Source organism: Cygnus atratus, chromosome 2, assembly GCF_013377495.2.
Source record: "Cygnus atratus isolate AKBS03 ecotype Queensland, Australia chromosome 2, CAtr_DNAZoo_HiC_assembly, whole genome shotgun sequence".
NCBI classification, from domain to species: Eukaryota; Metazoa; Chordata; class Aves; order Anseriformes; family Anatidae; genus Cygnus; species Cygnus atratus.
The window spans coordinates 34,552,907-34,569,931 of NC_066363.1; the positions used below are offsets into that span (position 1 = coordinate 34,552,907).

The window sequence follows — 17,025 nt, forward strand, 5'->3', positions numbered from 1 at the left end:
TGGCATGCAAGGAGGATATGTATGAACTGCTTATAAGAAACGACAACTGCAGCTTGGAGTCTAGAAATAAATGATCCTAAAGTTCCTTTTTTATTATTTTTCCCCTCTGTAGGCTTTCTCATGTTTCAGATAAACTCAGAAAAACAACTTTGATCTTGGCCTCATTTTTACAAAATACATGTTATAAAAGAGATCGTGATATGTAAGTAAAAGTTGTAGTTTTAAACATTTCTACTTTCAGGTATTAGTTATTTACCAGGCTAGGAAAATAACTTAAATAGACTGTATTCTTTGATTAAGTTTTGCAGTGGTGCGAACTGTCCAAGAAGGAAAGTTCAGCTATCTTTTCATTTGCCAGAACTTCTTTTGAAAAAGGAAAGTAAATGAACTGAAGATGTGCAGAACTTGGCTTGTGCTACAGTAATTGAGGGAGTGATTTCTGTAATGTGGGTGACTGGAATAAAGTACTTGAATGGTTACTGCTATCAAAGAAGAGGAATAAACTGAAGTGAGGTGACTGCCTTCCACTGCAGGACTTACTAGGCTCTGCATACTTTCACATCGACTGGTGTGGGCTTGATATGATAGCAGCAGATTACATCTGAGCATATAACATGTTTTTAACTTCTCAATCTCCTGGTAGTAAGCTGTACTTCATACTTAAATTAAGTACCTTCTTTGGGCATTGGGAGTGAAGCCATCAATAGTTTTTGGAAGCAAGATTTTTGTTTATGTAGAAAGCTGATTATTATGTTTCTGAGCATGAAATATACTTTATTTCCCTGTCATTTACTGCAACCCTTCTACTATTCTGATGTGTCAGTTATGTCCTCAAGTTTCTGTCATCTAGTATCCCACTTTCCAAAGGAAGAGTTGCATGGAAAGGCATTGTGTAATTAGAAAACTGCTAACTATTCAATCACAAGTTATTCGCTGTAAGCCTCCACTTAAAAGTTTTCTCTTTTTTGCATCGGTTAGGATGACCAAGTACATGACTGAAGATTCAGAAGTTCATGTGCAAAACTTGATGAAACCAAACTTGGTATTCTGAGGAAATAGAGTGGAAAATGTCAGACTTGTCAGTATGCATCACAGGTACAAGTGCATAACACTGTTTTGAAGGTACCTTTTGCATCTCCTGTGTCTGCGTCCACCCCATAACATGCAGAAAATTGTCTTTCAGTGTTCACAGCAGTAAGTTACAAAATGACTTAAAAGTGAAGGTGGTGAACATTCAAAGTAGTAACTTTCTTTAAAATGTGGTTCTTAACATAAGCTGTCCCAAGACCACTCAAAATAACCTTTTCCCCCATTGTGACACACAGATATTCCGAAATTGAAATTGAATTTCTCACTTTAATTAAGCATTTGTGATCCTAAATAAATTCTGGCAGTGTACTGTGGGGAAGTAGTCTGGGAGATGAAACACAAGACTAAATGCAGTATGACTTAATCCATGGAATTATTCAGTTCACTGAGTGTCAAGGTGATCTTTTTATTCCTTCTGCAGGGTTCTTGAACATACGCTTCATAGGACTGAAGGAAGATAACTGTTGAGAATAATGAATAGGTAATTATGCAAGTCATGACTGCATTTAATTAAAAGAAAAGTTCAGGACAGGCTTACTGAGGAAGTGCGTTTTTCAAATGACAGGTGTGTTTCGGGCAGTAATGCAGGTCAAGTAAGCATTTAACATGCCATCATGTTTTGCCATTTCTGTATTAAGGTACAAAAGGTTTTATGTGGTGTTTTTCACCATTTAAAAAATGTCAGCAATGTTGTTCTGCAAACAAATTTGGAAAAGCCATTTTCTATTTGAAACATCACTAACATTTTTAGAACCTTCCAGAAGTGTGTTCTGGCAACTTTTGTTTGTTTGTGTTTGTAGGTAAGGCTTTACCTAGAGTAAACAAGAACTGTCACCATATAACAAGGGTAGTAAATAAAACGTTTATTTTTCTGTTGCAAGTCATCCTGAACTATAAAACTGTCAATTTAGCCACTTGCTTTTACAGCTTCTTAACAAGTTTGTTTGAGCAGAGATGGCAAATGCTTGCATAGAGGGGTTATTTTAGTGGAAGTGTTAGAAGCTAGGAATGAACTGCAGATGAAACTTCTGGAAAGTGTACAAGGTGATGATGCTCTAAAACTGAAAACTGAGATCCTGGTCCAGAAACTATTTAAATTGTATGGTTTTTACAGTTTCACTCCTGTCTTAAACTTTTTACTCACAGGTTGCTTGACAGGCAGAAACTTGAAGTGAAATTAAGTAGACACATAGAATCCCAGAACAGTTTGGGTTGGAAGGGACCTTAAAGACCACCTAATTCCAACCCCCTGCCATGGGCAGGGACACCTCCCACCAGCCCAGGTTGCCCAAAGCCCCATCCGGCCTGGCCTTGAACACCTCCAGGGATGGGGCATCCACAGCTTCTCTGGGCAGCCTGTGCCAGGGCCTCACCACCCTATGAGCAAATAATTTCTTCCTACCTGATCTAAATCTCCCCTCTTTTAGTTTAAAACCATTCTCCTTGTCCTATCGCTACACCCCCTGACAAAGAGTCCCTCCCCAGCTTTCCTGTGGGCTCCCTTCAGGTACTGGACGGCTGCTATAAGGTCTCCCCAGAGCCTTCTCTTCTCCAGGCTGAACACTCCTAACTCCCTCAATCTGTTTTTATAGCAGAGGTGCTCCAGCCTTCTGATCATCATCACGGCCCTCTGAATTAACTGTGAACTCCTCCATACACTGTCTTGCATGATGGGTCTTTATTCCTTCTAGAAAAAGGGAGTAGGAATCATATAATAACCAAATATATTTTCTATTTTAAATTTGAGTCACTTCATTTTTTTATCAAATAATGTACTGAGATAGTCCGACTCTTTTCTAAGGGGCTTTATTTTGTGCTTGTTCTTGACTGTGTATTTTTTATGAATTTGAGCAATTTCCAAATGCTTTTCCAGCATCTGCAATAGAACATACAATGTGTTTTAGAAGTGATAATTCAACTAATACTTCACAATAACATAAAGCTGCAGCAGGGTATGCATGAAGTGTCAATATATGGGTGTGATGTATTAAAAGGGCATAGGGGTAGATTTTGGAGTGGCTGCATTGTGGTGGGACAAACAGTTTTTGGAAGTGCTGTGTTTTTACATTTAAAACATTCTGCCGTTGCTATGAAATAAGTCTGAGAATGTGTTAATACAGTTTTACATCACTGAATATCAAAACCTTTTGTCATAAAATTCTTGATTGTTAGCATGCCTTAGTGTCTCCTGCTTCATCTTCAACCTGTAGTAGCTGGCAGTGTTAAAAGCAGCAGAAGTATCTGGATGAAAGGCGGTTTCTGGTGGAGTTCCTTGTCTAAGAGCTGGCACTGAAGCAAGAGAAGATCCAAAAAAAAAAGTGTGAAGAAACCAATTCGAAGCCTTGAGTAATAGCAGTGCGACAAATACACACTTAGTGTTTTGCACTTAAGGAAAAGGGCAGTTCAGCTACAAATTAAGGTTTGGAGGAGACAGAGCTTCAAAGGGATCTTTTGTATTATTGTGTGTCAGACCAGTGGATTGAGCTGACAGTATCAGGTAACTGTGAGTAAAACCATAGATCACATCATCGATCTGTATCATCAGGGAAGGAAATATTAATGGTGTTGTGCAAGGCAATCCTGAGACTCCCGTCTGGTGTACTTTGCACAGTTTGGACTGTCCATGCTGGAAGAAGGTGCAGACTGGAATGGGTACAGAGGAATTACGCAAGGCTTGCTTCTTTCCTTATTACACATAAGAGGAGAAAATTCCTTATTTACGTTAGAGGTATGAAAGCTGAAGCATTATTTCCTAGCTATAAATAAGCTTGGGTTAAGAATAGGAAACAGAACAGTTTAAGCTATATTTCATATGACTGAGATTAAGGAAATGCCCAAGTTTATGTCCCTGTTGAGTGATGGGAGTGCTCAGGTGCCTTCAGGCAGAAGCACCCAAGGACCCCTGAGATGCAGCCTCCAGGGAAGCCAGTGGGATCTCCAGTGATCGGGTTCCTCATGGGATCCTCTGGAGGTGCTGGGACTGGAAGAGTGCTGCTACTTGTACAGGTGCACACAAGGCTGTTACTTTGCTGTGCATAGAATACCTAACTTTATATTCTAGAAGATACCTCGTCTTGTTTGCAGACAGACCCAAAGTGCGTTACAAACTAGCACATGACACAAATACTGTTCTGAGCCTCGACATTCACATCGTCAAGAGAGCACCTTACAGTCCGTGTGAGTTCTAGCTTCCTCCTTTGGAAATGTGCCTATGTAGTGTGCCTAGATGAAAGTGCAAGTGCTTGCTATGCATGTTGACAACAAAACTTGAGCTGCCTGTTCTGTTGCTGCCAGACTGTCTGCTCTTAGAAGTCGGGCAGAACTTGCAGCTCACAGTTTCACAGCTCACCTTTACCCACTATTACTGTGTTGACTGGAGACCAGTGACGAGGTAAAAGCATGTTAACACACCCAGAGTGGAATTTTCCTTTCCCTTTGGAAGACTGTTCACTATTTTTCTTCAGGCCTAAATTTAATATTTGTGTGAAGAAGGAATCTGATTTAGGAAGATATCTTCACTGATTCCCAATTCCCAGTCGGAACTGGGATAAAGCTAGGATGTCAACGCAATAGATGGTTCTGCATGTCTTCGCCTCAACTATTCCATGGAGAAAAATGGTACAATAAACTGAATCGTTTATTTTTTGTTATGTGTAACCTGCTCCTGGGCATATGACTAGTTTTTACTTGTGGTGTTAGTATTTTGTCAGTCAGTTCTGTGACATAAATACAGAGACAGAAAGCTTTGATTCAGAAAGGGTGTGTGTTAGAGCTGGAAAGTTAAAATACAAAAGAAAAACATACTGCAAAAGATGTGCTATTTTGCTGCATCTGGTATGCTGGCATTTTAAACTATAAATACTGGCATTAGCTGCCAGTGGATGTGACTGCAGAGAATGCACATTTCTTCATCCAGCTGCTTCTTGCAAAATACCAGGGAAGATGATTGGTGTGGTGGAATAAGTTCAGCCTGTTGTATCAGCTAAGAGTGGAGTGCAGGATGCCTGTCTGAAATTTGTCGAATTTGTGCTGGAACTTTGGGTACAAAGTTGTATCTTAGATTGCATATCCACTGAACACTTTTTGCCTTCATTTAAAAAAAAAAAAAAAAAGTTAAAAACATCCCTTAGTGTCTGAGGTACTAAAGTAGTTAAAGCATGAAGGGAATATGTTCTTTTATCACCAAAACCAAACTTTGTTCTTGGACATATGCTAGTTTTCATTTAAATCACGCTAGTCTTGTGTGACATCAATACATACTTTCCTAAAATCTGCAGCTGCCAAGTAAGAACACTTTAAAAAATGAAATAATTTATTTCAGCCTATTGTTAAAGCTTTCAGTTGACTTGCTTTTACCCACTGTAGTTTGTGCTGTATGGTGACTGAAGCTTTTGCATTAAAATCTTTCTACATTTTATTTCAAATGCAACTATAATTTGAGGCACTAGACAGAGTTTTTAGCTTCTGGCATACTGGAACGCTTAATTTTTTTTCCTGCAATGGAAGCTTTTATATATGTTGTCCTACTTGTCTGGACTATAGGTAGAGGCTTTCAGAGGTATGGACTAGCCCTTTTCCTTCCACTGTCCTCCACTAACTGAAACACATTTAGATTTCTGGATTACTTTTTTTTAGTGGTTTCCTTTAATCTATGCCTTCTTGTAGCTGTATAATATAATATAAAATTCAGAGGGGAAATGGAAGCAATTTCAAAACTTGCCTCCTTTCTTAGTACTACCCTATAGGAAGATTAACACAAATAGTCATGTATATTCAGCTAGAGCAAAAGCTTTATATATTCATAGCAACGTATAATCTTCTCAGAAATTGCAGAAGTAAATTTATTTACAATATTTAGAAGCTGTAAAATAGCATATTAGCAATTTAGTATTTCATAAATTAGTCTGTGGTGGCATAGGTCTGCTTTTTTGTTTACTTTAATGTTGTGAAAATTCTTATGTTTAGCTTAAACCCACTGGTGACAGCGTAGCTTTTTCAGTGTCACCTGAGATGCCCTCGAGAAACGCAGGCGTCTGTAAATGAGCTGAGGGTGTTCGTGGGTTTAAACTGGGGCCTTGTGTATCACAGAAAGAGCAGAGATTTCTGTTTTTCAGTATAGTTAACAATAAGCGTTGCCAGTATTTATTTAAAGGTAATATTTACGTGGTATGAAAGAGCATAGCTTTCCATCTGGGTGAAGGATACCAGCAAGTAATTACAAAATTAGGGAACTGTTGAAGCTGGAAGGGCCTGGTCTAACCCCCTGCTCCAGCAGCTGTCCAGGACTGAGTTGTCAATATCTTCAAGAATGGCAACTCCAAAGCTTTCGTGGGCCACCTCTTCCAGTATTTGACCACCCTCACAGTAAAAACTTGTTTTCTTCTGTTCAGATGGAATTTTCTGCTGGTGGTGATGGTGGTGGTTGTTTTTGTACCCATTGCCTCCCGCCTTGTCAGCGGGCACTACGTGCTCAGTCTTACTCACACACACATGCACAATTCATGGGAATACGTGTATATATACTGACATGTACTTTGATAAGATTCCCTGAGTCCTCTGTCCTCTAGGCTGAAGAGTCCCAGCTCTGTCTTTCGTCATAGGAGAGATGCTTCAGTTCCTTCATCATCTTCATGTCCCTTCACTGGCCTCTCTCCAGTGTGCCTATGCCTATCTTGTACTGGGCAGCCCAGAACTGGACACAACGCTCCAGGTGTGGCATTACCCATGCTGAGCCAAGGGGAAGGATCACCTCCCTCAGCCTGCTGGCAACACCCTTACTAATGCAGCCCAGAATACTGCTAACCTCCTTTGCTGCAATGGCATTTTGCTGGCACATCTTCAATCTGCTGTCCCACCTGGATCTACAGGTCCTTCTTGGCAGAGCTGATTTCCAGATGGGCAGCTCTGGTGTGTACCAGTGCCTGGGTTTGCTCCTTCTTCAGGTGCAGGGTCTTCTGTTTCTCCTTGTTGAACTTCATGAGGTTCCCATCAGCCCATTTCTCCAGCCTGCTGAGGTCGGTCTGAATGTCAGCACAAACCTTTGGTATGTCAACCACTCATCCCAGTTTTGTGTCATCTGTGAACTTGCTGATGGTGCGCTCTGCCCCAACATCCCAGTCCTTAATGAAGATGGTAAATTGACCTCTGGGGTACAACCCATGTGATTTGCCTCCAATAAGAATTTGTGCTACTGTGTGTAATATGTGCAACAGATGATGTATGGTTTTTGAATTGATAAGAATGTGTTGTATTTTGCTTGATGGTAGTAGCACACAGCTATGCTTGTTACTTTTATCACAGTTTCTGCTGCCAGATAGTAAGTTTGCACTGGAAAATAAAGGCTGGACATTATGATCTAGTTAATTGCTCTATAGCAACCTACAACTTAAAATGACTGGATTTGTGGACAAGGGGCAAACATTTATCTTGATTTTAGCAAGGCTTTCAACACAGTCATCACAAAATCCTCTTGTATACATACAGATGTTGCAGTCTGGATCGACAGCCAGATGGGAAAAGAACTGGTTAGGCATTTGGTCTTAGAGGGTAGTGGTTAATTGGTGAATTTACTTTTTAGTTATCGTTTGTTTTAACTGATTATTCTCAAGCAGTTGTGTATGCTGTGATTCACTAGAAAATACTACTTCTTGTAGTGGAGCTCAAAAGCCACTTAAGCAGAAAAATGGAAAAGTGAATTCTCTTTTTAAATAATTGGATCTCCTGAACCTTTCAGAATGCATCCTAAGCCCTCCTGCCTCTTCTAGTGTTGCACACATGCCATAATGAAGAAGCAAATTCATTAGGTGGCTCACCTATAATAAAGGAATCACTATGTGGGTTTTTGATTTCCTGGTGTCTATTTGCTGCAGAGGACTTTCAGCTGTGGGGTTAGACTTGTACAATACAAACCATTGTATGAGATGCTTTTATCTGTCAGAAAAGAGTTATTCAGCGTATATGTGTGTGTGTATGCGTATGTGCCTCCCCAGTCCCTCATCATCTGTGCCTGAAGCTTGCATCAGTTTTTCTCTAACAAATATTACCAAGGTTTGTTTATTTTAAACACCTGTATGGGCTTGTCATCTAAACATCAACCTTAGTGAGCTTCAGGTTAAGCCATTTGCCTTTGTACTTTACGGCTGAGATTGTTTCTTTACAGTTTCTAATACAGTTTCCTCAGTAATACTGGATTTTCCACAGAAATACTGGATTTCTGTGTATCTGTTGACAAGATCTTATTGTTGGTCATGTTATTTCTCTGCAAATAAAAAATAATATTTTAATTCAGCTCTTTTTGGAAGTGTGATACTTTGTTCCCTTTTTATCTTTACTGAAATATTTTTTTTAAATAGTTCTTTTCTATCCAAAAGATGCAGCTGTGAGGTCCATCTGTTCTTAAAAACATGTGCACTTCTTGATTTTGTAGATAAACTGAATAACCTGAAAGAAGTAGAGCTGTAGGATTTAGGATGGGGAGATGTTTGCTTTTCCCTGGTAATGTTTGTGACCTTCAGAGTCATGACAAAAAATGAGCAAATAAGATGTGCTTGGGCTGGGTTTGATAAGGGTATGGACTGCTTGAGCGTCTATTTATAGTTATGCTAAAATAGCTTGATCTCAGCTTGTCAGAAGATGTGGAGAAAATGAAGTAAAAAAAAATCATTTTAATAATTTGTCATTTCTTTTCAACATGCAAAAATTCAGTGAGCAGAATTTGAATTTCCTGAGGAGCATTGAGTCTTACCAGTTTAGACTGTTCTTTCTTTTCCTAATTCACAGCCATGTATGCTCTTCATTTCTCTGTTTCGGCAGTCAATCAGGTACGCACGCTGCAGCCAGCAGCTTCCTTCGTGAAGTGACCTGACTGTGCTTCTGGGGTAGGCCCACTCTAGTTACTGAATGAGGATGGGATCCTGTCTAGAAAAGGTGGAGTGCAGCCCAGAAATACTAAAGCTGGTTGTCGATAGGATTGTAGCTGCACCAGCCCAGTGCTCCCTGCTTGGCAGTTATCTGTCAGAAAGCCTGGACGAGGCCTCCTGGTGATGTAGATGCATGGTTCATGGGTACTCGAGGGCTCAAGGATCACTGTACCTTACTCCAGTAAACAACGCAGGCATACTTTGCGTGGGATTACGCAACTAATCTGTGCATGGCAGAGGGACTAATCTGCAGCCATGCAGCATTTTTATAGCTCGTCTGGAAGCACTTGTACATGTGGTCCCTGCTCAGTGAACTCAGCTGGCTGTGGCAATGCAACCACAACGCTGTATGTGCTCGCTACACAGTGCTTTCCCAGAGCTTTTTACTTTGTCCTGGCTTCTGAAACTTTAACTGGAAATGGAGAGCTTTGTCAATGTTTCATGTATTCTTAGCATTCTGGTAGTGAATGAACTTGTTTGTACTAGATCCAAATGTTAATTTGTTCATAGGTATTCCTTTTCTCAAGCGTAGGCTGCAAAAAATGTTTGGATTTGTAACTGGGGTGAGAAGTGGCCAATTTGAAATAACTTTTTTTTTTTAATGCCTGCAGTGTGTTAAAGCATAAATCCATTTTTTAAAACCATGAGTACCAATGGAAGAAATGGAATCAGCTGTCACTGGTTAAAGGCTGTGTGAGCCTTTAACCAAAGGCTAGCCAAATCAATTTTTCTTCTGTCTGTGCATATTGGGTGTCTCGTGAAACTTTTCTTTTGGATATTTCTATCTTGAAAAGGCTTTCAGTCACAGAAGAACTTGGTCCCAAAGTTTGTGTATGAGACAAGACTTTAATCGAACTTTCTAGATTTTGTGTGAAGCACCAGCCTCACCAATGGTCCTTGAGGTATTCACCATACCTCCCTATAAGAATCAGTAGGTTGTGAAAATAAATATGCATAAGTTTATTTCAGTATATTATATGTAATTTGCTTTTAGTTCCCTGTTCGTTTGTAAGCTTGGAGAATAATAAAATGAAATTAAGCTAAAAAAATCTGTGCAAAATATTCACTCTAGAAAGCTTTCATTTTCCCCAGTGAGTGAGACATTTGTCTTCTGTCTGCAAATCTGGAAAATTTATTTAAATGTATGCTTCCTCTTCCCTCCACATAGAATTAATCTAGACAAGAATTAGGTGCTGAAAAAAAATCAAATGTGATGGAAGAATCATAGTTGAGAGCTTGTTGAAAACCTGCCTTTGCTACAAGCACAGGAAGGGAAGAGTCTGTCATAGCATATTTTACCTCTATTTGATCTGAATTTACTATTGCAAGGTACAGTATGTAGATTAAACCTTTGAAGCATCATTCTTTGGCTATCTGAAGAACTATATGCAAATTTAGGAGGAGTTAATTCTCGTTAGTAAATTTCACATTCGTAAGTGGGATTTTTGTATTGTTATGCCTCAGGATGCCCAGTGATTGCTACAAAGATCAATTAGCATGCCTTCCCCCCGCATCTGCCTTTCCCTTTCTGATACGGGGTTCAAACGACGACCTGGCTGCTCTCAGTGTGGAGTCGTATGTGTAGCAAGATTAAATCGTTCAGTGTGTGTACACAGCAGAGTAGTACTTTCCTGCTGAGTCTTGCTCGAGGCTTTCATCCTTGTATGGTTATGAAGATGTTCTGTGAAAATTGACTCTGGAAATCAGTTGTATGTGTGGGTGTGTTCCCTGTTACCAAGCCAGGGGCTTGGAGTGGAGAGTGTAATCTCATTTCCTCGTAGGAGTCCTATCTCAAACTCGGTTCTGTTGTCACTTTTCCCTAAGAGTCCCTTTATTTCAACACCTTGTCTCAGCTGAAAGCCTGTTTCTGCCGCTCAGTTCCTACTGTTCTGTCTGGAGGCTGTTGTCAAGGCGTGTTTCTTGTAATGTCTGTATTCCTAGTTGGTTTAGTTAACCATACTTATTACCTGTTGTTCTCACAAAAGCAAATCCTTTGTTGTGATGAGAATTTGAAGTTTTACCCAGATGGGTCTTGGAATCTATCTATCTATCTATCTATATGTAGATACAGACACATATAAAAGCTCATCTTTGGAGGGAGAATGTGGCAAATTGTAGAGCTCTCAAAGTTAGGATGTTCTCACCAGTTTTCTTCTAAAAGATGGGATGAGGGAGGCGAGACACCCAGTGGATATTTCCCCTGAAGGAAGAGCAGACGATTCCTTTCTGTTGCGCACCAAAGCACTCCTAAGAACTGGGCTTATGCAATTTGGTGGTTTACCAGGCTATGTGTTTGTTCAGTGTAGTTCTTATTTCTCACATGCCTGACTTACATTTAAGTTCTGCTCATCTTTTTCCCTCTGCCTCCTCCAGCAAGAAACCTGTATCAACATTTCAAGGGCAGATTTACCAGATGAGAAGAGATGGGAGGCTCAAAAGGCAGTGTTTGAGAGGACACTTAGGTATGATGATCTCTAAACTCCTGAGTTCCATTTCTTTCTGAGTGGAACCTGATCTTTTAAGTGAAACTTACCTTTGTGAGTATTTACATCTTCAGCTTTCATGCCTGCTGCTCCAAAGAGAAGATACTTTTCTGAAAGAACTCTTGTCAGTTAATACTGCTACTTGAAATTCTGTGTATATTTACATTGCTCTGAAAGAGCTTTACAATTAAACCTGGAGACAATGTATCTCCTGCTGGTGGTAGTTTAGGAGGACTTTTTCCTAGAAATGAATAAACGAGGGGCTGTTGAGTAGATATGTAAAAGGAGAATCTATAACACATTTATCAAAGTGTATTTCCCTTTCCTCTCCTTCCCCCAGTTAAACTGTCTGTGGGGAAATCAAATTGCTTGAAAATACAGGTATGAAGATCAAAGGCATATGTAGGTAAATATATTGCTTAAACTTTCAAAGCTGTTTTTACACGTGAGCAAATATTAGCATTTCACATTGACTGGGAACTACATTTGAAGCTGGTCCGTGACTTGCATAGTAAATTCCAAAGTGAGATTAAAGTGCTTAGTCTAGTCCATCACAAAAAGCTTGTCTGCATCTCCATGTGTTATTGCCTTTTTTTTTTAATAAAAATAACATAATTCCTGTTAGAAGATGCTCTTGATGACTTTTGGCAAAACAACATTTGAGTGTCATCAGTTTGTTTTGTTTTTTTTTCTGCAGGTGAATATGAAGCAGTGAAGAGTTAACCATATAAACATTGTTCTGTTACTGTACCAGGTAACAGCTGCATAATCTCTTTTGAAGCTTCTTAAAATTTTTCTCTCACACAAAAATTTTGCCTTACAGCTGGTTTAAAACAAAAACCAAAAAGGATACTTAGTGGTATTATATTTTATTCAGCTATTTGGTTTGGTGACTTTATGCAACGTGTGATTGCTAACAGCACTTTGTCTGTTAAAAAAGTAGAAACAATATTGCTTCAAAGTCTGAAAGCATAATGTAACTGTCATTTTCCTTCCTACTCATGGTTTCACAGAGGACTCGCTTTTTGGAAGTGAGAAGTATGGTTAAAATTATTAAAAAATGACGTCTTTTGACATTCAGTGCTGTAGTTAAAATGTGGTATATAAGATTACTTGATTGCTGAAAAGTCAGTTCCACTTGGGAGAAAGAACAGCCAGAAAATATTTCCTTGAAATGGAATTTTCTAGGAAGCATTCAAATTAGGAAGTAGGTGTTGAGAAATGCTGTTTGTTCTCTTACTTTGCTGTGTTTCATAATAGCTTTCATTATAAAGCCACGAGGCGAGTTAAGGGTAAATTCTTGTGTGGGAGAAGGGGCATATAGGCTTTCTGATTGTCTTGATGTATACTGCTGTGCAGCATGCAGAGCACTGCAGTACACAGTGGTTTTTCTAATACTTTTAGCTTCTTGGGGATCTTGGCAGAAATTGTTTAGTGGGCCTGTGTGTGTCTGTCTGAGCACGCAACATAACTCTGCGGGAGTTTGAAGGAATACTGTTAAAAACAAGAACAGTATAGGTTATTCACTACTAAGATAATACTAACAAGATGAGAATGTTTAATCACACGTTGGAAAAGATGGAAAAAATGACTGTTTACCTTGTGAAGGACATCATAACTTTCTCCAGTGGTGCCTCCTTTTGTGCTTAGCCGAAGCTTACACATTCTCATCTCCGCAAGCTTGGAGCTAGCCTGGGAAGCTCCTGCTAAGGGCTACTGCATACGCGCCCAAATGCACAAGAATTCTGCAGTACGTGAACATATTGGACCTGCTGCCTAACATAAAAAATCTATTTTATTCGACTTTATCTTAAATAAATGGTTGAAGGACACAGTTATACAATAAATTCTCATCATTCACCTCATAAATGACGCTGTGGGACAAGACAGCTGGGATGGCAGGGTTTGCTGGCTTTTTCATGGGCACCATTGCTCACTCTCAACCCAAGCTGCTCTAGTTCTTTCTGTGATTTTGTAGATAGGAAGGAAATCCTCCACTGAGCAGCAACACTGTATTTCAGGTTATAAGATATATTTCCTGATGCAGCACGTGGTGGCACCAGGTTGGTGTTAGCATCTGCACCGCTTACACTTAGTGCTGGAGTGCAGGAAGTCAGAACTGGAGGTTGTAAGTGACTGTTGGGGATAGAATCTAGAATCATTTAGGTTGGAAAAGACAAAGGATGGACACAAGTGTCCCCAGGAGCTGCCTTGGCAGCACATTTTGGTTAAAAAAAAAATAGAAATTATGTGTTCATTTCAGAAACAGTGGCATCTGCCTATACAAGCATTCTAAAACTTGTAGGTGTTTGGTGTGTATAAGGACCGAAAACTTTATCTGAAAGTGAGATTAGACAAAAACAGTCATGAATGAGTTGCTTTTATTGTATTTGCAATATTATGCATATCATATATGTAGTTTATACTTGTTGACTTTTTTTTCTCGGTGTTTCAATAGTAGTGAATGTTAAAAGGAATGTGCTGGTCCTGGATTTAAGTTGACTGTGATAAGGATTTGGATAGATACTTTACCTCCCTCTTTCTAATTATAATAAGACAATAGTTTTCCATTCTTTCCACTGCTCTCAGTATGTAGTTGGCTGTGTAAAATTTCTAATTTTAATATTGTGGTGTTTTCCAGAGTTTTTGCTATTTATCGAAGGCTATTTTGGTCAGTACTTACTTTTTTTTTCCTTTTTCCCTCTTACCAGCAGCCATGCAGCAGGTACTGGATAACCTTACTGATCTGCCGACATCAACAGGCGCTGAAGAAATAGACCTGATTTTTCTCAAAGGAATTATGGAAAACCCTATTGTAAGATCACTTGCTAAGGTATTTCAACTCGTTGCTCTGAGTAGAATCTGGAAATATTACAATTGTTACTATTGTGTGAACATTGAGTATGGATTTGAGGTATCAGCAGTGGCTTTTATGTATGGTATGTCTTGTTAAAGGACTTGAAAGAGTTCTTGAAAACAGATGTAGCATATTTGATATAATCTAATTTCTGCGCACAGTGATTTATTGGAAAAGTAAAATCTTTACATGGAAGATCTAGAGGAGAAAGAAAAATTCAGAGACTCCAGAAATAATGTGTTAAAATTATTTATGAAGAAAACATCAAAATGCTTGGAATTAGAAGTAGTTGGTTTTAATATAGTCTTGTGACCACCGTTGTGTGCAAAACCCATATGCCTTCCCACTTCTAGCATTTTTGCTAAAGATGAAAAGTGAGAGCAATAATCTTCTTTCCCCCATGGCATAAACAGGTCTTGTTTTCTTTGGCTCAAAATGGCTTTCTGTTCAACCCAGTGAATATTCTCTCCGGGCCCTTTCCTAGATCTCAGAGTAATACTGGGACCTTTGGTTAGTAGCGCTCAGATGTGGACTATTCTTAGTTGTGGTCTTGAATTATGCAAATATTTTATTCTTAGATGGTAGTACTACTAATTATGTAAGATAATGTTTGCAAAAATTCTTTGGATTCTGAAATTAAAATGTAGCTTATCATAAGGAGATGCAGTCTATGTTATACAGCCCTTACATTCTTTGTTATTTTTCATAAAAATAAGTTCCTTACATGAGAAAAAAACAGTTAACTTAAATATAGCTATCACTTTAATGTGAACAGACATCTGAAGGGATGTCCTCCAGGCAGCCATGAAATACTCTGTAAAGCTAAAGAATTGTTGTGCATGGATTTTGCTCAGTAAAATATCTGCAAAAGAAAACATCTCATAAGAATTCATATAAGAATTCATTTCTCTTTAACTGTTCAAAACCATGGGTTACAAATGGAAGAAGTTGCACAGCAATAAACTTACAAATACTGGAAGTGTCTTATCTGCTGGTGAGATGACTGCAGAGGGGAAAATTTGTGTACTAAATTTACTGGAGTAAGTTAAAACACTTTCTTGCTTACGGTTGTTTCCAGCTTCGGTATCTGTTACATACTTCATCTTTAAATTTTATCATGAAAATTTTCATTGCAAAGCATTTATTCTTACAAAGAATTTGTACATTAATCGCCAATTGCAATTATGGGGAATTTAACGACTAGCAGATGTTTAAAAAAAAAAGTGCTTGTAAAGGAAACAGACAAGATCCTAGCTATAAACTTGCTTTATCTAGAATGCTGAAAGGTTTAACTGTGTCCATATGGCATGACCACACTCATTTTTTTCTTTTGTAATTATTTCGGAATTGAACCCTAAACCCCAGTCCTAACCAGCAGAGCTAAATAAGGACAAGAATGAAAACGATAACGTATTTCACGAAGTGTATGTAGTTCATACATACACATTTGACTCTGAAAATGTATCAACCTTGTTCTTCTATTAGAAGAGCTAGTTTTATCAGAATAGTGAATTCTTGCCGGACCCTGAGATGGGTCAGATTAGTTGTGCACAATTCATTTCAGACAGGGACAGAAATGTCAAAGACTTTTCAGTTTCCTTGATTAGAATGATAGCATCACAGACTAGAAGGGACCTTAAAGACCTAATTCCAACCCCCCTGCCATGGGCAGGGACACCTCCCACTACGACCAGGCTGCCCAAAGCCCCATTCAGCCTGGCCTTGAACACTGCCAGGGATGGGGCATCTACAGCCTCTCTGGGCAGCTTGTTCCAGTGCCCCACCACCATATTTCTTCCGAATATCTAATCTAAACCTACCCTTTTTTAGTTTAAAACTTTCACTTAATTAGTCTGCTATTAAGACTAATCATTATATTGTAGTGAAAAAGGACAAAAATAAACAAACAAAAAACCTTTTTCTTTTCAGCCCTTAAAGTATTAAGGCAATTAATAAGGATAGTATATGCTTATAATATTTTGCAATGCCAAGTTTGGCTAATCCTTTAAAGTTGCATTAAAGTAATTTCACTCTTTTCCTGTCAAGAATAAAGGTATTAAGGTGGATATTACAGTTCTTTTTTTTGGGAGAGGGTTCATTTACTGTATCTTTCCATTCTTCAGTGGGTGGTAGGTGTTTTGTGTTGAAGTTTGTGTTTACCTATGAACTTTTTTCCAATTTACATATAGAATAAATTCATAGAATCATTAAGGTTGGAAAAGACCTCCAGGATCTTCTGGTCCAGCCATGTCCCTGCCACCAATATTAGCCACTAAACCATGTCCCTAAGTAAATATGTTTCAATGGGCTTTTGAGGGGAAAGGGGAGGTAACTGAAATCATTGTAAAATGCATTTTCCTGTCATTTATTGATGTTTTATGGTCAGTCCTAACTAGCTTTTAGAATTGTTATGCTTTTTTTGAAGACAGTTGTTGAATTTGAAACATAAGCTAATTTTACTCAGTTTTGATACTTAACCGTCTTACTAAAATTCTCCTGGATTGTCTCTTGAACCTCAAAACTTTATCTATTCTGCAGTCACACTAAATGCAGTGCTTTTTGTAGCAGAGCCTACGTCATATCAGGTGTATGCCAAACCTAGACCAAGGAAACATCTTGTGACTAATCTATAAACAGATGGTGTCCAGTATTTAGGATTTCAGATTGTTAAAGGCAA

The 17,025-nt window shown here is 38.8% G+C and overlaps 1 protein-coding gene across 12 annotated transcripts in view; it reads left to right on the top strand.

The window, feature by feature from the left end:
* Positions 1-17,025, top strand: part of PALS2 (protein associated with LIN7 2, MAGUK p55 family member) — a 54,127-nt gene that overhangs the window by 16,436 nt on the left and 20,666 nt on the right. For 3 of the 12 annotated variants that reach the window (XM_035562395.2, XM_035562393.2, XM_050709261.1), the window contains exon 2: positions 14,203-14,324. In XM_035562395.2, the coding sequence (XP_035418288.1) occupies positions 14,208-14,324 (117 nt within the window). In that variant the 5' untranslated portion in view covers positions 14,203-14,207. Of the gene's footprint in view, positions 1-1,032; positions 1,096-1,510; positions 1,571-11,381; positions 11,471-12,188; positions 12,246-14,202; positions 14,325-17,025 lie in introns of those variants that run through there. The other 9 variants (XM_035562391.2, XM_035562392.2, XM_035562398.2 and 6 more) reach the window with 8 other exon arrangements.